The sequence below is a fragment of the Schistocerca serialis genome, chromosome 2, assembly GCF_023864345.2.
Source record: "Schistocerca serialis cubense isolate TAMUIC-IGC-003099 chromosome 2, iqSchSeri2.2, whole genome shotgun sequence".
NCBI classification, from domain to species: domain Eukaryota; kingdom Metazoa; phylum Arthropoda; class Insecta; order Orthoptera; family Acrididae; genus Schistocerca; species Schistocerca serialis.
The window spans coordinates 128,695,352-128,717,951 of NC_064639.1; the positions used below are offsets into that span (position 1 = coordinate 128,695,352).

A 22,600-nucleotide genomic window follows, 5' to 3' on the forward strand; every position below is an offset into this window, starting at 1 on the left:
AGAGTGGTTTACTCCCGAATTTAAAGAATAAAGTTATGTTGTTTTTCGATCTAAATAAAAAGATTAATACACAGCAATCCAATTTTTTCTTTACAAAAGCTAAGAGAAAATATAGGGGCAGCTGTTATTGAAGCAAAAAAACAACATAACACTGTAAGTATTGAGGCATCAAAAAATAAATGTAAAAAAGCTTGGAACATAATAAACTCAGTCGCCAAAAATAACAAACCAAAAGAGGTAGCTGTCTCAGCAAATGATTTTAACAATTTTTGTATACAGTCAGTTAGGGATATTCAGAAAAAAAATCATTAAACCCGCGGAAATTATTACTCAAATGATGGAAAATTGTAATTTGGGGATTAGGCATGACAGACATAATTTTGTGTTCTCTGAAGTGATGCAGCAGGAGGTTTTAAATATTGTAAATAAGTTTAAGTCTTCGAGCAGTGCCGATATATACAGCATATCCTGTAAGATATTGAAAAATGTTATTGAATGCATTGTCGGCCCTCTAACTTATGTTATAAATAAGTGTATGACACAGGGAATTTTCCCCAATGTACCAAAGTTATGTAGAGTTGTTCGGTGTATAAGAATGGAGATGGAAAATGTCCATGTAGTTACCGCCCCATATCCCTCACACCTGTTTTTTCTAAAGTATTAGAAACTGTTATGTATAACCAAATGAGTAACTTTCTAGATAATAATTCTGTTATTTCCAATGAGCAATTTGGTTTTAGGAAAAATAGATCGACCACTCATGCCATTGATTCGCTCGTTTAAAAGGTTCTCCAGGTATTTGAAGATAAGGAGTCTGCTCTGGTCACCTTTTGTGATCTGAGTAAAGCATTTGATTGTGTGAACCACAAGTTACTTCTGCATAATTTAGAGATTTTAGGTTTTCAAAACAGTGGCTTGGGTATTCTTAGGTCTTTTTTGAAGCACCGTAAACAGATTGTTTGTATTAATGAAGATAGATCCAATGTAGCCGATGTCCTGTGTGGTGTGCCTCAGGGCTCAGTGCTTGGCCCACTGCTTTTTCTGATTATGATTAATGATTTACCATCTAATGTAAGTTCCCATTCAATCTTATATGCTGACGATACAACCTTTATCAACAATGACCCTGACATTGAATTGTTACAAAATATAACAGAAAATACCATCAGTGAAGCATCAAAGTGGTTCAGAGCAAACGGTTTCTTATTAAATGAAAATAAAACACAGTTCATGTTTTTCAGCTTAAAAGATACCTTATTTCTGATTGTTTCAAATAATGTTAAATTTCTTGGTATTTATTTAGATAGTAGACTTCATTGGAATTACCATATTAACTATACATATGCTAAGCTTTCTAGAGTAATCTATTTTTTGACAAGGTTAAAAGGTTGTGTATCAGATCACCATATTAGATCAGCATATTTTGCCTTCTTTCAGAGCATTATTTCTTATGGTTTACTATTATGGGGAAACTGTAGCTATGTAGATGATATTATTCTACTGCAAAAAAAGTTGTAAGAATTATCATTGATTCTGGTAGACTAGATTCCTGCAAGCCATTGTTTGTGAAACTTTAAGTTATGACTGTTGTTAATCTCTCTATATATACTGTTGTTCTACATACCATGAACAATTTACCAGACCAGCAATTAAGAGAAAATCTACATTCGTATAACACGAGAAACAGGAAACACATTAATGTACCTTTTCAACGTTTAACTAAGTCTTTAAAAAGCTATCATGTAATAGGTTCCAAATGTTGCAATAAATTTTCTCTTTGTAAATTCGATTGTCATTTCATTTCATTTATTGAGCATGCATTTTATCATATACAATGATATAGGAGTTGTCATGTTACATTATATGAGTTTGTAATTATACAGTTAATTAATAACATAGGCCTACGGTGGTATAACATATATAAATATATATCTCATGCAGTGTATAGTAGATAATAACAAAACAAACAATAATTAATTGTTTATAATGCATACTATTTCATACTTTTTTCAGATATGATTTATCATTATCATTGGCCACTCTAGTAGAGAATAACAGAACAAACAATAATTAATTAACTAGAGTGTGTACAGGCAGACTATTCTCATACATTTGATCAAATATGAATTATCATTATCATTGACCACTATGTCACTATGTTCTGAAAATCCATGTACTCTGTCCTATTGAAAAGATCAAGCCAAAACTGTATGAGTGGCTGGTCGAGCATCCTTTTTATTCCGTTGATGAATTTCTTGATTGCAGTCAAAAACAAATAATATTATGAACTTTGGCTGCTCCCGATATACTATATTAATTATTTCATTAGCAGTTCTAGTTACCTATTTGTTAGTAGCTAGTAATAATATTAATTATTTCATTAGCAGTTCTTGTTACCTCTTTGTTAGTAGCTAGTAATAAGCATTAATCTGTTTTTCTCTGCACAGTTGCAAAGGGCAGTTATTATAATCTGATGTAATATTTCTTTGTATATAATACGTTTTCCTGTACTGGTATTCTGTATTCTGAATTTTTCCTGTATTTTGTACTGGTACATTCTGCTTGATTTGGTTGTACTACCTCACTTTATAGGGTGATACAGCCAATAGTTGATCGATTAACAATTTGAGTTTACATTTATATTATTCATAGAGCATCTACTTGAATGAGTAAGTTGATAACAACACATATCACAGAGAAAAGTTTCATGTAAAGAATGACATACATACAATTAACCTTGAAATGCTTATTCCCTACATTTTCTGAATTTCAGTTACAGTGGTCAGAAACTACCAATAGTTGACCATACAGTTCCACAAAATGCCCATAGTCCAGTAGTTGATCAATATGCAAAAATAAAATCATCTGACATTAAATTGATAATTACATCTGGGAACTTAATTCTAACACACTTACATGAATTATTAACATATTGAACAATTTTTTTCAATGAAATAAAACAATATAACGTAGTAGTCTACACACAACAGTAAATTATACACAAGTCTGCTCAGTTTCATTCCAGTTTTCCAATACCAACAGGATGTTGAAACCTGTAACACAGCCTGCTTCCTGTAGAGATAATAGAGGGTTCTGGAAGAATTGCTAAAATCTGTGAAGAGTGAACAGTGCTTATATCATCTTCATCAGTCTCAAACAGTGTATTTCTTTCATTGCAGCTTTTCAAACCCATTACCTCAATGTCCTCTTCTGTGGTAACTCTTTGAACAGTGTGCAGAAATTTATACTTATTATTCTTTTGGCCTAGAAACAAGATCAAAGCAAAATCTCCTTCTTTAAATGCAGGCCTTCCAATGTCATGTCTCTTCCCAGTGGTAGCAAGGTTTTTATTACCATCAGACTCATTTTCTGATGTGTCTTCATGAGGACTCCATTCATCACTGATGGATTCTGACTCTGAACTGTCGTTTCTTACAGGTTTCTTTTTTGGTGGTTTTTCCTTCTCAGCCTCTGGAAACAGTTTCCTTCCTTTTTCTTTTTTTCTCATTCGCCTGTTTTGCCATTTTACGTTGTTCTATTCTAGCTCGTTTGGCAGCTTCTGTGTTGGCTTTTAGTTCTTCCTTTGATTTGTTCCAGTCTATCCACTGTTTGGATGTTGTTGCATATGGTATGATTGGGATGAATGGCGTTTTGGAGTGTCTGCTTCAGGGTTGACTGGATGTGAAGAGGGCTGAGGAGGATCTGAACTGTCATTTTCTTGTACTGAATCTTGATCTCCTGACTTTTCATTATGACATGTGGATGATTCATCTTCTGAGTCAGAAGATATTTTGCTGTTAGTGCACACCTGAGGATCTCCTGCTGGATTTTCTGATGTGGGGATGGATTGTTCTGTACTACATAAATGCAGAGCTGGCATGTTAGTATCTGTAGTTTTATTTGTTGAAGGTGATTTACAAGTAGCACGAATTTTATACCAAACCTGAAACAGTTCTTCTGCTCCTGGATCGCCTTCCCATCCATTTTTCTCTGCTGCACGGAATTCTTCTGCTCTACCTCTCTTCATTAAAGATTCAAAATCCAAAAGATGTTCAACACCAAATGATGATGGTTTTATTGCATAACCACACGTTATCACAGGTGCACAATGTCTAGATTTGCTGGACATACATCTGGGATAGTCCACTGCATAAGGATCATAAGGGAAAAGACCACACTTCCTGAAACCATTTTTCACTGTTTCAGGAGTAGCCTTTTCATTGAAACCAGTCTCAAGCAATGGGCCAAATACTGTTTTTGTTACAACTTTGTTACCAGTTTAGTGTTTCCAATTATATACAGCATCTCTCCATCCAGATTTCAGGGGAGAAAATATTGCCACATCAGCTGGTTGAAGCACATGAGTTGCATTTGGACACAATGCAAATTGTATTATCCCATTGTTGGCACAAAACTTATCAACTTTATATGATGTATGAGATTTGTTCCCATCTACCAATAAAATAACAGGAAATTTGACTCTTCAGCCATGGAAGGAAAATGTTGGCAATGTATTCAAAGCAGAGGGCCCCTGTCATCCAGCCTTTTTTTGACCGCCCAACGCCTCATTCACTGTTCAAATTCTCGGATATGTCCCTTGAAATTTTCTGTAGTGGAAACACGACCATTGGGAGTGCAGTGTCTCCAGCAGCATTGAAATTTGTCTTTACAGTAATGGCCTCCTTTTCATTGCCACTTTTGACTTAATACAGATTGTCAAAAGAAATTGGACCCAGAACTTTCCCAGTTTCAGGACATGTTTCAAATCCTGTTTCATCTGCATTATAAATTCTATCTGGTTCATTTAAAATGTCCAAATTATTACCCTGTTGAAGATGCTGATGAAGTTCATTGAACCACTGCCTGATATTTTCCTCAGTAACTGCTGCTCTGGCAGTATTTATGCTCTCAGCACGCCGTTCTGATTGCATTTCATGGATGACTTAAACCATTTTTTACCAGGCCTTCCATCTTTGAATGGTGTAGTTCTTCCAACTGCCAAAACAATGTCACTCACAGTTTCATACAGCGTCCTTTGCTGTATAGGAAAGCCTTTTTTAGCGTTGGCATGGATTCAGCTAACCAGTAAATTCTCTTCAGCCTCTGTCAAAACTGAACTTGGTCCCACATTACGATGCATAGGTACTTTTCCTTTAATTTTATTATTTAGCGTACTGAATGAAATACCAAAATGTTTTGCAGCTTTCCTCATACTACTGCCACCTGCTTGAACTCCTACTGCACATTTTAAGTCGTCCTCAGAATACTTATCTTCTTTTGGAACCATATATTAATTCAGTCTGCAGATTTCACTCCTGTAAACATAGGGATGAAATTAATGACTAATGAAAATTTTGTTTGTATGCCTCAATACTTGTTGGTTGATGATATGTAAACTAGTAGATGATCACCCCGATCAACTACTGGGAGCCATATAAATTTCACATTTCCATCAGTATGGGACAGAAGAAAGGAATGCCTACTTGGTCCATGGTTAAAAGCAACTCTTTGTGACAACATTCTAAAAAGTACCAGTAATTGATCATTATGACCAACTACTGGAAAACATGCTTTCATGCACTCCAGTAGTTGGTATCCCCTCACCCCCCTTATAAACGACTGAAGCAATAATTTACACTTCCTTTATGATAAATGATACAATCAATCATTCATAATGAGTTATCTGTTAACACAGTTCATCATATTTCAGTATTTAGTACTTGTGTCAATAAATATCTGTATCACTGTAACCTACCTTACAATTAGTCTAGACGCTCTGACACTCCACTTCTCAGCACAGCACAAAAGGAAAGATTTTCTCAAACCTATCAGTTCCCTCCAATTGCTGTAACAATAGAAGAAACAGGTTTGCCAACATATGTTCTTTATAATTATTCTCTTACATTTTTAAAAGTGTCAGTGCTGCCAACTCCTATAATTTAAAGATTAGAATGAAACTGACCAACTACTGGGTGATGATCAACTACTGGCTGGGGCACCCTATATTGTATCTCCTGTCTATTGACTATTTATAAAACTATTGTAATATTATACTTATAACTCCTGCATATAATTTTGTTTATATGTTGTAATTTGACGTTGTCTATTGCTTTTGTAAGCGTAACGACAATAAAATCTTATTTTTTATAATTTATTATTATTATCACATACAGCGAAAGTGAGGCCACTCTGCTGCCAATCGAGAGGCGTCACGGAAGTTGCTCGTGAATACACCCAAATTCCTGTGACACCACTTTTGGCCATTCCAAAAAAAAAAAGACGGCCATGTCCTGAAGTGAATTCTCATGCTATAGATTTTTCATGGAGGTATAATAATTATACTTCCTGGAGATTTTTCCAGTCATAATATCGGCGATATCAGCCAGCGATTTTACTGCAACCAGGCAATGAAAAAAGTCATAATGGTGTCGTTGGACAGTTGTCACTACTGTAGTAGAATAATTTAGTAAACAATTGAATGTAATGTTTTGTGCATGAGCCCACTGTGTTTTGTGTACAGTGACATTATTTAACAATAAAACATCCATGAAGAATTACATGAAGCAGCACTAGACGTGAGCTCTCAGTGAATGTTTTGGAAATATCGTAATGCGGTGGAGGTATTGTATCCGAGTTCTGCAAGTGATCTGATACCGTAATGCGGTACCGGTATTGCATGTGAGTTTTGCAAGTGATCTGTTACGAAATGGCAGCATTGTTGAAGAAGCGGGCACTTGCTGAGTACAGCCAGGTTATACAGGTAACTACAACATTTTTATAATCATAACTTCGCGGTAATGTTAGTAAAATACAGAACGCTTTCGGACGGATCCAAAAGCGATTCCTTATTTGAGTGACATTCCATTGTAGCCTTGGATACTTCACCGTTGATGATGAGCGGAGACTGACAAAACGATGACAAAGAATATAAGAGTTATAATCCTACCAATTTTCTTGTATAGTACACTCTTAAGCGCCTGCCGAAGGTAACCGTGGGCCTCGTCATTAACATGTTCGTTACTGTTGAGACAAATTAATAACACGGTCTTTGTAACTTCATTTACTTATTTATTTTTGATCCAACATCAAGTGGATCCAAAAAAAAATTGTGCCAGCCTTCTGGATAAGTCGCAGCATTAATTACTAGAGTTACATATTATCTACACAAATTTTTCCAAATTTAGTTGAGACAACAATGTTACATATATGGACAATACGTAAAAACAATTTGCTATTGCAATATATAGATGAAGAAATTTACAGTTTATGACACAGTCTAAGATCTGAGATTCATATATTTTTAGAAAGAGGGTCTTCCGTCATATGAGTGTATTAAATCTGGAAACTCCTCAATTGAATATGTAGGATTGTTTAGGAGCCATAATTTTAACTTCTTTTATAGTTCTGTAATGGGAAATTTGGAGATATTAGGGTGGAAACAATTCAATAGTTTTATGCCTGCACATAGTTCTGCCCTAAAGCTGCACACTATTTCAGTTCTTCTACTAAGTAGATTTGCTGGGGGTTATCTGCATAAAATTTCTTCATTTTCATGTGAAATATCTCATCAGTTAAATATATCCTCATTGTTTTTGAACAACTACCAGCCCAAGCCATCCAATTAAAGCAGACACTAGTGAGGCACATTGTCTCATTATACCTGCTCTGTATGGAGACTCAGTGTAAATTTTCAAACATTCAGCTTGTTTCTAAGCAGCATCTACTGAAAACATTGTTGGATGTCTGATTTGTAGTAGACTCATCAGCATTTTTATGTCCTTTTGTCTTTTGCCAACGTGGATTGTAAGGAGCGACTGAGATTAGCACTTAGTTTTCTGGGTGTGTAGGTGGTGGGTTTTTCATTTGCAAAATGGGTTTTTCATAACCTAATTTGGATGCACTGTAGTGTTAATATTTCAAAGTATCAGCACTGGCTGTGTCTTTTAATCACCAGAGACATGTGTCACATGCAGTAATTGCATCAAATAGAGCACACAGTTAATACAAATTCTGATAGTATGTTTATTATCCAAACACATGTGAGTATAGATTTAGCCAGGCTGCCTCCTGAACTAACAATACTCCTTTTTACATTCCTCACAGAATTTCCTTTAGTGATCCTAGCATTATATCCAGTAAACACCTACAATGTCCCAGAATCTGGAGTACATCTAAAATTACACCACAAATACTGCCAAGAAGTTTGAATAGAACCCAGAATTGCATCTTGCCAGTCAGCAAATCCAGCCACTGGACTACACAAGACATTGCAAATGCTGTGGCATTTTAAATTTCCCGTTATGCCTTCAGAACATTGACAGTTAAAAATTACAGAAGTTATTTAATAGTGTCTGTTTTTTCGGACACATAACTGAAAGAACAGACACCATTATTCGATCCAGCAGCCAGCAAGATGACCAGTGCTCTCTCCAGCACAGATGCACACCAGGCTCAAACTCTTACGGCAATCGGCAAAACACCACAAGTAATGAGGATAATGGGCCAGGGCACTACATTTGTAGTATGTGGGTAAGTTGAGAATTTGGGTCTGATGGGAGGTGTGCTAGGGTATTCTGTGCAGTTGCAGTGACCACTGATTTTGCCTATGTTCTTTATTTATTAAGTCATCTCTAAGATTAGTGAATTTTTATGCCAATTGTCATTATATTGGTTTTGTAGTTTCATTTTGATATTCTGCACACATTTTTAGAACACATAGTGTGTATAAATGTAAGTAATGGAGTAAAGGTTGGGAAGCATATATGACTTGTCACAAGCTGGAGCTGATAACCCGAGAAGAATTCATCACTTTTTGTACTGCTACACATACTCAAGCTTCGTGCATGTAATATCATTGTGATGTCATCATTTAACACACAGTAAGTACATAAACCATGTCAAGATGGGGTGGCTTGTGGTACGGATACAGATAACTGTATCATGGGTGCACTCACAACAGAGGAGTATGTATGGAGAGGCCAGACTAACCCATTGTTCCTGAAGAGGAGCAGCAGCCTTTTCATCAGGAATAACAGTCTGGATGACTTGACTGATCTGGCCATGTAACATTGGCTAACATAGCCATAATGTGCTGGTACTACGACTGTATGAAAACAAGGGGAAACTACAGCCATTATTTTTTCCGGTTAGGTGATGCAGCCCAGCTGTGTGGCTTAATGGGGATGGCATCCTCCTGAGTAAAATATTTCGGAGATAACATAGCCTGTAATTTGAATATCCAGGTGGGGACTACTCAGGAGGACTTTGTCATCAAGAAAAACAAAACTAGCATTCTATGGGGCGGGTTGTGGAATGTTAGATCTCTTAATCCTATACTTAGGTTAGAGAATATAAAAAGGAAATGGATAGACTGAAGTTGAACATAATAGAAATTAGTGAATATGGTGGCAGGAAGAACATGACTTTTGGCCATGTCAGTATTGGGTTATCAACATAAATAGGGTTAATACAGGAGTATGCATAATAATGAATAAGATAATGGAAATGCAGGTACCCTACTATCAACAGCATGATGAATGTATTATTATAGCAATGATAGACACAAAACCAGCACCCACCACAATTGTGCAAGTTTATACGCCAACTAGTTTACACGATGAAGAGATTGAAAGATTATACAGTGAGATAAAGGAAAGTATTCAGGCAGTTAAGGGAGATGAAAATGTAATTGTGATGGGGGACTGAAATTCAGTAGTAGGAAGAGTAAGAGAAGGAAAAATAGGAGGAGAACATGGACTAGGTAAAAAGTATGAAAGAGGAAGCTGCTTGGTTGAATTTTGCAGAGAGAATAGTGTAATCATCACTAACACATCACCGAGCGAGGTGGCGCAGTGGTTAGCACAATGGAGTCGTATTCAGGAGGACAACGGTTCAAATCTGCATCCAGCCGTGCTGATTTAGGTTTTCTGTGATTTTGCTAAATCGCTTCAGGCAAATGCCGGAATGGTTCCTCTGAAAGGTCATGGCCAGCTTCCTTCCCTGTCCTTCCCTAATCCGATGGGACCAATGACGTCACTGTTTGGTCTCTTCCTCCACATCAACCTACCAGCTAACACATAATTTAAGAATCGGTAAAGAAGGTTGTATGCAAGGAAGAGACCTGCTGACACTGAAAGACTTCATACTTTTTGTATTATGATAAGACGAAGACATTTTTGGGAGCACGTGTATCCTCTGATCACAATTTATTGTTTATGAAATTCAGATTAAAAGCAAAAAAATTGTAAAAAGCTGTAAAGATTAAGGCAAAGGGATCTGGATAAATCGAAGAAACCAGAAGTTTCTGAGAGTGTTAGAGTGAGTATTCGACAACATTGGACTGAAATGGGGGGAAAGAATACAGTAGAAGGCAAGCGAGTTGCTGTGAGAGATAAAATAGGGAAGGCAGTAGAAGATCACAGAGGTAAAAATGCAAAGCCTAGTAGAAATCTGTGGAAAACACAGAACATACTGAATTTGATTGTTGAGAGGCAAAATAAAAAATAAAAAAAAACTTACAGCAAATGAAGGAGTCAAAAGGAAATATAGATGTCAAAGAAATGAGACTGACAGATAATGCAGAATGGCTATGCAGGAATGGCAAGAGCACAAATACAAGGCTCTAGAATTATTCATGGCTACAGGAAAGATAGATGCCACCAATAGGAAAATTAAAGAAGTCTTTGAAGAAAAGAAAAGCAAGCCAGTACTGATCAAAGAATGGAAAGCTGAAAGGTGGGGCGAATATACAGATTCCCTATAAAGGAAACAAGCTTGAGGACAATATTATAGAAGGGGAGGGGAAAATCGGTGAAATTGAGATGAAAGATATACTACTGCGAGAAGAATTTGACAGAGTGCTAAAAAACATAAGTAGAAAAAAGGCCGCTATAGTAGAAGACATTCTGTAAGAACTACTAATAGCCTTGGCAGTGCCAGTCATTACAAAACTGTTCCACCTGGTGAGCAAGATACATGACTGAGGGGAAAATAATGTAATAATTCAAAAAATGATAGAAGCTGATTTCGAGGAATCAAGCAAAATTTGTGATTGGATTGAGGAGTTTTTTGGTAGGTAGTACGCAGAAAATTATCTCGGATGGAGAGTCATTGACATATGTAGACGTAACTTTGAGTGTGCCCACGAAAGTGTGTTGGGTCCCTTGCTGTTCATCTCGTATATTAATGACCTTTTGGAAAGTATTAATTGTAACCTCAGACTTTCTGCAGATGATACAGTTATCTTTGATGAATTACAGTCTGAAAGATGATCCAGAAATATTCAGTAAGTTTTCAAAGTGGTGCAAAGGTTGACAACTTGCTTTAAATGTTCAGAAATATAAATTTGTGACTTCACAGAATGAAAATACTTAGTGTACTATGACTATAATACCAATGAGTCATTGTTCTAAGTGGTCGACTCATACAAGTAGCTGTGTGTAAACTGAACTGTCAGACTCTGTTATAGATAGACATGAGCTATCCTGAGAAAGTCTACTTACAAAGCTTCAAGAACTGGCTTTAAATGACAACTGTGAATATACTACAAACCCATACTTATTGCTCCCCTAAGGATTGTGGTTTGCAGAGTATGGATGAAGGTGTAGTTCAGTTTGGATTCTGGAGAAATGCAGGAATATATGAAGCAATACTGTTCCAGTGGCTTAGCTTATAAGACAAGTTAAAGAAAGGCAATCCTACATTTATAGTATTCGTAGATTTAGAGAAAGTTTTTCGCAATGCTGCCTGCCTCCATAGCGAGTTATCAGTGCAGCTGAATGCCGTTCAGAGGACATGGGCTTGATTCCCTGTGCTGCCAGAGATTTTTCCTTGGTGGGAGGACTGGGGCACTCAGCTTCATAATGCCAGTTGAGGAGCTACTGGACCAAGTAGTATCAGCTCCAGGTCATGAAATCTGACAGTGACCGGGAGGGTGGTGTGCTGATCCCATGCTCCTCCATACAACATCTAGGTGATGCCTTTGGCAAAGGAAGACACGGCAGTCAGTCAGTACTGATGAGCTATCCACGGCCTGTGCATGGAAGTTCCCCCCTCCCCGCACTGATGATTGGACTACATGCTTTGTCATTTTGAAGGTAGCGGGGATAAAATAAAAGAGTGAAAGGTTATTTACGACCTGCACAGAAACCACAATGCACTTATAAGAGTTGAAGACATGAAATGGAAGTAGTGATTGAGAAGGGAGTGGTACAGGTTTATGGCCTGTACAGTGAGCAAGCTGTGAAGGAATCAAAGAAGAAATTTGAAAAATAAATTGAAGTTCAGGGAAAAGAAATGAAAATATTAAGGTTTGTCAAAGCATTTCTGAAGAAGAGAAATTTGTTAACATCTAATGCAAATTCAAGTGTTAGGAAGTTTTTGCTGAAGATATTTTTCTGGAATGTTGCATTGTACAGAAGTGAAATGTGAATGAATAGCAGCATGTAAAATGTGATACTGTAAAAGAATGCTGAAGAGTAGATGGGTAGATCAAATAACTAATGAGGAATAGGTGTGCGCAGGAAAGACTAGTGTGGTGAGCTGCATCAACCCAGTCTTTATCCTTAAGACCACAATCAGAGCAGCTAACATACACATTAACTAGATAGTCACCATATATTACTGTAGTCATCAAGGGAAGGGGCATAGACCAAATATTCAGGATGAATGTGACCAACCCGATTAAGATTTTTTGTAGTTTCCTGGAATAGCATTGGGTCAATACTAGGATGGTTCCTTAAACAAACTGTGGTCAGTTCCAACACCCTGCTCCTCCAACTGAACTAGTGCTCTGGCTTTAGTGAGACTGACATCAATGAAACATTTTTCTTCAATGAAAACTATCCTTATTGGACTGACTCACACCTAGAAAATATTGCACAAACGAGAGATAATCAGCATATTTAAATTTTTGAACACATTTCCTTTCAGATTCTAAAAGTCGATATATTTTGTGTGTTCTGGTCGATACAGTTCTAAGCAGACCAAGTACTTTGAAGACTTTTTAAATGATTATGCACTATCACATACAGGTAATTGCCAGATGCTGATAAATGTGTCCTTTCTTGCCAGTGAGAGCTTGGATATTCCAGCGAAATGTAGCATTGAATTGCTGCATGTAGATTTTGCACCTCATATCTTGAAGCAACATCAGGAATTATTGAGATTGTCTGGAGGTGACCTTCCTGTCGTTACACTCTAAATTCTTGTATTTAGGTGCCACACATTTGGCAACAGAGAGAACAGAATATGAGAAGTAATCATAAAGTTTAAATTATCATAAAAAATTACGTAATTAACTTTTACTTTGGTTACAGGTACATGCATACAGTCTTGGTACACGTTGAAAATCCTGTGCCACAGCATCATAGCACGTTCCAAAAAGGGGGGAAGGGTGTGAAATCCACTGATGAAGTGGATATGGGATGTGCCTTCTTGCTCTGGCCCTCTAGCACTGGTCTGTGGTATTTGGGTGTGGGCATTTTAGACTGTATCAGGACTGCAGATGTGTGTACCCGCACACAAACAAAGAAGTTAATTACATAGCTTTGTTTTTTCAGGTGATAATTAAAACTCTATGACTACACCTTGTACATTCCATTAAGAAGAGGATTGTAGTAGTGCATACTGTTTCCTTACAATTCCTTGTGTCATTTGTGAAATACAAATTATGTTAGTTATAACATGAAGAGTAAAGGTAACAACTCATCATGTAGCTAGGGCATTGATTAGTTGACAGGGACATAAACAAAACTGAAAACACTGCTGATCTTTCAATCTCTACTTTTAGAATTGACTAGAGAAGGAAAAAGTTCGGAGTGCTGCAGATGTAAAGAGAGAAATTAATGTTGATGTATGGTGGTACCTTCCATCCTATTATTTCTGTTCATAATTATCTTGTCATATATGGAATTAGCATTACTTTGTGCCATTAACCAATTTGTGAAAGACAAGGAGACATAAACTTTAAGGGAGACTAAAAAAGTTCAACAGTGGGAGTTCATTTCTGAAGATATTTTATTTGCTTATCTTTGTCCATAGTTTAAATGAATTTCAGTTTGAACGAGTGACTGCAGAAAATATCACCAAAACCACTGGAGCTTTATCCAAAGGAATTCATTTATTTGTTTTATAAATCACGACCAGAAAAAATGAAACTGGGTCATCCTTTGCTGTGATATGACTACTATGTAATGATGATGAGCTGTCCCCCACTGATCACCATATGAAGACTAATCACATTTTTTTATTATCTCGTGTTTTTAGGAACAGCCAAAACCATTAAAAAAATTACGACTAGCAAAGAAGATCACTCCAGGAAGTTCTGCAGCTGCCTATGTTGGTTTGTTGGAGAAGAGTAAAACCAGTAATGATGCATTGCAGATTTTGTTGAGAATATCTGACTCCCAGAAGTTTCAGGTAAGTGATTATACTTCACGGAAATTTGGAAAAAAAATAATAATTAAAAAGTGAAGTCATAAAGTTTCCACTTTACAGTGACGGCTCTGAATTTTGCTGATTGGGTAGAGTTTGTAGATGTACTCACATAGTCTGTATGAAGCTTTTTCACCGTAGCAAAATTGTAATTTAAGAAATATACGACTTCTGTAAAAGTCACAAAAAGAAAGTGGCGGAATTTAGTTGCAATGGTGAGGAGACTGGAAGAGTGGTGAGGAGACTGGAAGCTTGAGATCTGCTTATACTTAGTTGTTTTTTTAATAAAAGGTCAATGGGAAGTATGATCAGTGATTTTGCTAGTATCAAAACATGAGACATAAATGGCCACATCTTTTGACTGCTCTGCCTTACTGTCTTACATTTGTTGCTCTGCTAAGGAACAATAGACCTTAGTATGTGACATAAATTTCAGCTTGGTGCATCTACCCGTTCCTCAGAAAAAGAGGTCTTCATAGACTGACGGATGGGAAGACAGATGGATAACAAATGACAAAAAAAAATTTTTTTTTTTTTCACATGTAATTACAAATCAACAATTTTTGGATTGTTTCTTTGCTTGTATTGTGAAACCATGCTTTTTGCCAAATTCCACGATTTTAGTGGAAAGGAAAGTATCTTATAGTTTTGATGAGTGAGTGTGCAAATATTAAAATACGTGATATAATTGACTGTTATCTTTTGTTTGCATTGACTTAGAAGCTTCAATGTTTAACCCCAACAAGGAACATAGACCTTAATATGTTACGTAAATTTCAACTTGATATTTCTACCCATTCTGAGAAAAAGGGCTTTTAAGAGACAGACACATAGAGAACAGAGTGATCCTATAAGGGTTCTGTTTCTACTGACTGAGGTACGGAACCCTAAAAAGTGAGCCATCATCAGAAAATTCTCAAATCCACCGCTCCCATGGATATTTATGTTTGAGAAGATGTTTAAATTTATAAACAATTAACAAAAACATCTTGTAATCTATTATCCAGTACAAAAATAAAGACATTTTGTTCCACTTCCATCTGGCATAGTCAGTGTAGCCACAGTACCATTTAATAAAAATCAAATTACCAGAATCGCAAACTATCTCTACACACTCCAGAGATGTCCACAACTGTCAACCTTCAGCTGAAGCAACTCCTTTTATTGTAGTGGTTTGTATCGTCTCTCCTGTGGTATCAAAAATGTCCAACATCATGATTACTAAGTGTATTACGAATAAAATTAATATCTCTGTACTTTGCAAAAACATTGAATGCAAATTTTCTATATGATATTGTTGATCAAAATAGTACTCGGGGCTCCTCACAGATTGCTGGTTGTGTTTACGTAAAAATCATCTAAACTAATAATAAAATTGTAAACCGATGTATCTATCTTTGAACGCACGTTAATCTCCAAATTAGATGGATTCGTATAGGGTTTTCACTGGTAACTTCATTGTAGCTTGGGGCAATGTATAGACTTTGCTTCGTCAAAACTAGATCACAGAAAAAAAGACATTGTAATTTAAAGTTTTACTAAAATTTTCTTGTGTCTCTGTTAAAACACGCTAATCTCCAAAACTACTAGACAAATTTTCATGGGTTTTCGCAAGTAACTTGACTATAGCTTTGGGCACCATATGGGCTTTATTTCATCAAAATCAGATCACAGGAAAAAAAGAAAGCCATACATATTATAAAAATGTATGTGTGCATATTTGTGTGTATGTACGTTTGTTCCGCATGTCCTCCAAAACTACTGAACTGACTTCAGCAAGAATTGGTATGCATATCACGTACTACCTGGAGAGAATCGCTGTGGAGATAAGAACTACCTGCCTATTAGAGGAATGGGGGTGGAAAAGAAATGTAGGCCAAGGCGCACAAATGACCAATATTGTATTCATCCAGTGTTTGAGAACGAGTTACTTGCAACAATCTTTATATATAATTTCAAACCTTTACAAAACTTTTTCTCAGCAACACACCCCACAAAATGAAGGTACGAAAGAAGTTGATCCCGTACTACATTTTCCTGCTCATTTTCACATCAGGCGTTACACTGAACATGAGGAGAACCGGCATTAGTGAACTACCTAGAAGGACCACTACCAGTCATTTTGACCAGTGAAGATTTTTTTTTTTTTTTTTTGTTTTCAGTTTCACTTCTTAAGTTATTTTCTATAGAAAGTATAGTTAATTAAATACAAAAGGTCGAAATAAAGAATATGTTGTAAGTGCAAAAAAACATAATTATACAAGTACATTTTTTATCTGTATGACTTGCACTCAGTCAAAACCACAAACCGGTCATAAACCTATATTTGGTACAAAAAATAAAGAAAAATGGACACAAATTGCTGTAGTAATAATGAGAAAATAGCATTTTTTTTCTCTCTATGACATCTTTTCAACCAAAGCCACCATCTTCATCAAAACACTGTACACATGTATTGAACACTTCCAGCACATGAACTACATATGAATTTCTTGCATTGCACACACAGATTTTTAGTTTTGTTCGAACTTTTACATTCTCCTGTCTGGCAGGTCTTTTATACCGGTACCTTACATATTTCAGTGATTGCAATGAATGTATGAGTAGCTCCTTTCCTTGATCGTAAATACACAGAAAGAGTTCTTCCACTAATTTGAAAAGAAACATTCCTTGGCTGACATTTTCTCCTGTTGTCTCTCTGTAGAGGATCCAGGCATTGATTCTAGCGAGATCTAGGATGTTGAAAATCAAGTGCATAGGCCATCTGTGGCAGCCAAACTGGTTAGTGTAAAGACGAGTCATTTGGTCCAGAATATCAGCTCTAAATTTAGTGGAATTGTAACTGTTCTCACTTTCAGGGAGTTTCTTCTGTGTTTGTTTGTCTGCTGCAACTGACTGTTGCCTTGTTCTGCTTTGTGGGGCTGATATTCCGTGTCATCTTTATAATCTTTGTCAGCTGTATCATCCAACTCATGACATTCAAAAATACCTCCCCCTTCAGAATATTCTTGTGGTAAACTATTCACGTAATTCAGTAATTTTTCATCTGAACAAAAACATTGTCTCATCATAATAATGAGGAGAAGCGCTAAACTTCTGCTGAAGACAACAGCATATGGACAGAGAACAGCACTCTTCCACTAAATAAATTTAAATATAAAGAGAGTGAGGACAGGTACGAGATCACAACAATAAAAACGAAATCAGTCAAGTGGCTGAAAAAATCCATTGTTGCACCTTTACAAGCATGAAATGTAAAAAATATATCATTCACCAGAATGACTGGCTGCAGTCCTTTAAGGTAATAGTGTCTACAATTTGTTCAGTTTTTGTAATAGCCATTTGTCTTTTACAGAAATTACAAACCACCAAGGCACATTAATAGTCATGAAAAATAACGTCCATAAATTAAAATGTACACTATTTATTAAATGTTCAACACTCACTGGTCAGATTGATTGGTACGGTCCTTCTAGTGTTAATTTATTACTTCTTTACCACTTACTGTATTCAAGACACATTTCGCAGACAGTATTCATATATATTCATAAAGGTGGGAATTTAAGGAGATTGGACCTGGATAAACTGAAAGAACCAGAGGTTGTACAGAGTTTCAGGGAGAGCATAAGGGAACAATTGACAGGAATGGGGGAAAGAAGTACAGTAGAAGAAGAATGGGTAGCTCTGAGGGATGAAGTAGTGAAGGCAGCAGAGGATCAAGTAGATAAAAAGACGAGGGCTAGTAGAAATCCTTGGGTAACAGAAGAAATATTGAACTTAATTGAAGAAAGGAGAAAATATAAAAATGCAGTAGATGAAGCAGGCAAGAAGGAATACAGACGTCTCAAAAATGAGATAGACAGGAAGTGCAAAATGGCTAAGCAGGGATGGCTAGAGGACAAATGTAAGGATGTAGAGGCTTATCTCACTAGGGCTAAGACAGATACTGCCTACAGGAAAATTAAAGAGACCTTTGGACAAAAGACAACCACTTGTATGAATATCAAGAGCTAAGATGGAAACCCAGTTCTAAGCAAAGAAGGGAAGGCAGAAAGGTGGAAGGAGTATATAGAGGGTTTATACAAGGCCGTTGTACTTGAGGACAATATTATGGAAATGGAAGAGGATGTAGATGAAGATGAAATGGGAGAAAAGATACTGCGTGAAGAGGTTGACAGAGCACTGAAAGACCTGAGTCGAAACAAGGCCCCGGGAGTAGACAACATTCCATTAGAACTACTGATGGCCTTGGGAGAGCCAGTCCTGACAAAACTCTACCATCTGGTGAGCAAGATGTATGAGACAGGCAAAATACCCTCAGACTTCAAGAAGAATATAATAATTCCAATCCCAAAGAAAGCAGGTGTTGACAGATGTGAAAATTACCGAACTATCAGTTTAATAAGTCACAGCTGCAAAATACTAATGCGAATTCTTTACAGACGAATGGAAAAACTGGTAGAAGCCGACCTTGGGGAAGATCAGTTTGGATTCCGTAGAAATGTTGGAACACGTGAGGCAATACTGACCTTATGACTTATCTTAGAAGAAAGATTAAGGAAAGGCAAACCTACGTTTCTAGCATTTGTAGACTTAGAGAAAGCTTTTGACAGTGTTGACTGCAATACTCTCTTTCAAATTCTGAAGGTGGCAGGGGTAAAATACAGGGAGCAAAAGGCTATTAACAATTTGTACAGAAACGAGATGGCAGTTGTAAGAGTCGAGGGGCATGAAAGGGAAGCAGTGGTTGGGAAGGGAGTGAGACAGGGTTGTAGCCTCTCCCTGATGTTTTTCAATCTATATATTGAGCAAGCAGTAAAGGAAACAAAAAAAAAATTCAGAGTAGGTATTAAAATCCATGGAGAAGAAATAAAAACTTTGAGGTTCACCGATGACATTGTAATTCTATCAGAGACAGCAAAGGACTTGGAAGAGCAGTTGAACGGAATGGACAGTGTCTTGAAAGGAGGATATAAGTTGAACATCAACAAAAGCAAAACAAGGATAATGGAATGTTGTCGAATTAAGTCGGGTGATGCTGAGGGAATTAGATTAGGAAATGAGACACTTAAAGTAGTAAAGGAGTTTTGCTATTTGGGGAGAATAATAACTGATGATGGTCGAAGTAGAGAGGATATAAAATGTAGACTGGCAATGGGAAGGAAAGCGTTTCTGAAGAAGACAAATTTGTTAACATCGAGTATAGATTTAAGTGTCAGGAAGTCATTTCTGAAAGTATTTGTATGGAGTGCAGCCATGTATGGAAGTGAAACATGGACGATAAATAGTTTCGACAAGAAGAGAATAGAAGCTTTCGAAATGTGGTGCTACAGAAGAATGCTGAAGATTAGATTGGTAGATCACATAACTAATGAGGAGGTATTGAATAGAATTGGGGAGAAGAGGAGGTTGTGGCACAACTTGACTAGAAGAACAGATCGGTTGGTAGGACATGTTCTGAGGCATCAAGGGATCACCAATTTAGTATTGGAGGGCAGTGTGGAGGGTAAAAATCGTAGAGGGAGACCAAGAGATGAATACACTAAGCAGATTGAGAAGGATGTGGGTTGCAGTAAGTACTGGGAGATGAAGAAGCTTGCACAGGATAGGGTAGCATGGAGAGCTGCATCAAACCAGTCTCAGGACTGAAGACCACAACAACAACAACAACAACAACAACATCATTCATATATACCAGATGTCACCAAACTTTTTCATGGTGGCCTGGGTAACTGACAAAATAATGAGCGTGTGCCCCACCAAGGTTCTGTACTATATCTAGATACAATAATTTAAAACTGAAAATGGTAAGCTTAAGTCACATAGCAGCCAGTCTTGCTATTCCGAAAATAATATTTAATATCCCTTTTTGTTCTAAGTATAATATTTAAGTTTAAATTGTTTCACATCATCTTGTGTTCTATACATTTTATGAAGCATATTTAAGTACCAGTAGCGGGCCAGATGAACTGATGTCATGGGCCGGATCTGGCCAGCGGGCCTTAGTTTGGTGACCCCTGATACATACCACAGAATGCACCTGCAAAATTATATGATTGTACAACATACAGATCGGGGTACACAACATCAAAAATACTGAGATAGGCCTATGTGAAGAACTGCCACATCACGTATGACATTTAAATTTATTATTACTACTCCACTGAACCGATTTCAGTGAAATTTGATAATCAGATAGGTTAAGTCCTGAATAAGACCATAGCCTACTTTAGAAAGTGTGTAGCAGAAGGTACTACATGTTGTTTTGAAGAATATTATGTGAATTAAGGAAAAACATATACTGTTTACTGCTTGAAAAAACTTTACTTTTTGACTTTTGAACTTTATCATATGTGTGAAAATACTCCTGTTGGTTGACATGTGCTGTGTGATACTATTCAGAATAATGAATACAATGTTTGAACAATATTCAGTGTTTTTAATCTGTACTTCTACATTGTGTTATGCGCGCAATCCATTATTTGAGAACAAGAGCACTGAATGACTTGCTACAAACTTTGCACAATTTCAAACCTTTCAAAACTTTTTCTCACTTACAACCCCAACAAAATGGTGAAAGGAAAAAAGTGTTATATTTTCACTGTTCATGCAGTAAAATTGTCGCATCAGGCATGACATGATGATGTTTAATTTTATTACTTCTTTGCTACTAACTCTATGCACAATACATTTAGCAGACGGCATTCACATATGCCGCTGAATGTTCCGGGTGATCAAAAAGTCAGCATACGTCAGTGACTGCACATGACAATCGTGTATAAAAGGAGCTGTAATGAGAGAGAGAATCAGATGCGCCATCAGTTGCAGCATTTTGATGCTACTTGAAAAGGGGCTTTTAGTGAATCTGTATTATCAGAATGGGGAATGTGCTAGTTCAGCATTACGATCCTATCGCTATAGGAAGGGGATTCGAACGGGTAAAGGTCTGTTGACAAATGCGGCTGTGGCGAGAATGATTTCGAAGTTCGAAGCCACGGGTTGTTTAGATGATAGACCCCATAGTGGCCAACCGAGCACAAGGCGTAATGCTGCTGAGACAGTTCAGAAAGAAATGGAGACTGTAGCAGGTTCATCTATGCATGGGGAAGTCAGCACTCGTGCAGTTGCACGTCGTACCGGCATTCCATACACTACTGTTTGGTTGGCACTTAGGTGTACCCTCCGATGCTATCTGTGCAAAATCCATCGGCATCATGAACTGTTACCTGGTGATTTAGTGAAGTGGAGGGCATTTGCGGTGTGGACATTTCAAAAGATGGCGGAAGATGACAATTGGTTGAGTAACGTTTTGTGGACCAACGAAGCTCATTTCACGCTCCGAGGGTCTGTCAACGCGCACAACTGCAGAATTTGGGCTACCGAAAATCCTAGAACTGTCGTGGAAATTCCATTGCACGATGAGAAAGTCACAGTATGGGTTGGATTTACCACATCTACCGTTATTGGACCTTTTTTCTTCAAGGAAATGCATGATTCTGGTTTTGTAACTGCTACCGTGACAGGTGAGAGGTACACCGATATGTTACAGAATCACATCATCCCCAGCCTGGCTGATAAACACCTGCTGGAATGTACGATGTTTATGCAGGATGGCGCTCCACCCCATATTGCTAGACGCGTGAAAGATCTCTTGTGCGCGTCATTTGGTGATGATCGTGTGCTCAGCCACCACTTTCGTCATGCTTGGCCTCGCAGGTCCCCAGATCTCAGTCCGTGTGATTATTTGCTTTGGGGTTACCTGAAGTCGCAAGTGTATCGTGATTGACCGACATCTCTAGGGATGCTGAAAGACAACATCTGACACCAGTGCCTCACCATAACTCCGGACATGCTTTACAGTGCTGTTCACAACATTATTCCTCGACTCCAGCTATTGTTGAGGAATGATGGTGGACATATTGAGCATTTCCTGTAAAGAACATCATCTTTGCTTTGTCTTACTGTGTTATGCTAATTATTGCTATTCTGATCAGATGAAGCGCCATCTGTCGGACATTTTTTGAGCTTCTGTATTTTTTTGGTTCAAATAAAACCTCATGTCATCCCAAGCATGTGTGTCAATTTGTACCTCTCTATCTACATTATTCTGTGATTTATTCAGTTTTCAAATTTATACTGACTTTTTGATCACCCGGTACATAAAAAA

General features: G+C 37.2%; 1 protein-coding gene across 1 annotated transcript in view; it reads left to right on the forward strand.

The window, feature by feature from the left end:
* Nucleotides 1–6,467: 6,467 nt before the first annotated feature.
* The window catches only part of LOC126456820 (integrator complex subunit 4), a 118,903-nt gene continuing 102,770 nt past the window's right edge, over nucleotides 6,468–22,600 (forward strand). Inside the window, exons 1-2 of the mRNA XM_050092617.1 lie at nucleotides 6,468–6,760; nucleotides 14,266–14,418. Of these exons, the coding sequence (XP_049948574.1) occupies nucleotides 6,707–6,760; nucleotides 14,266–14,418 (207 nt within the window). The 5' untranslated portion in view covers nucleotides 6,468–6,706. The remainder of the gene's footprint in view (nucleotides 6,761–14,265; nucleotides 14,419–22,600) is intronic.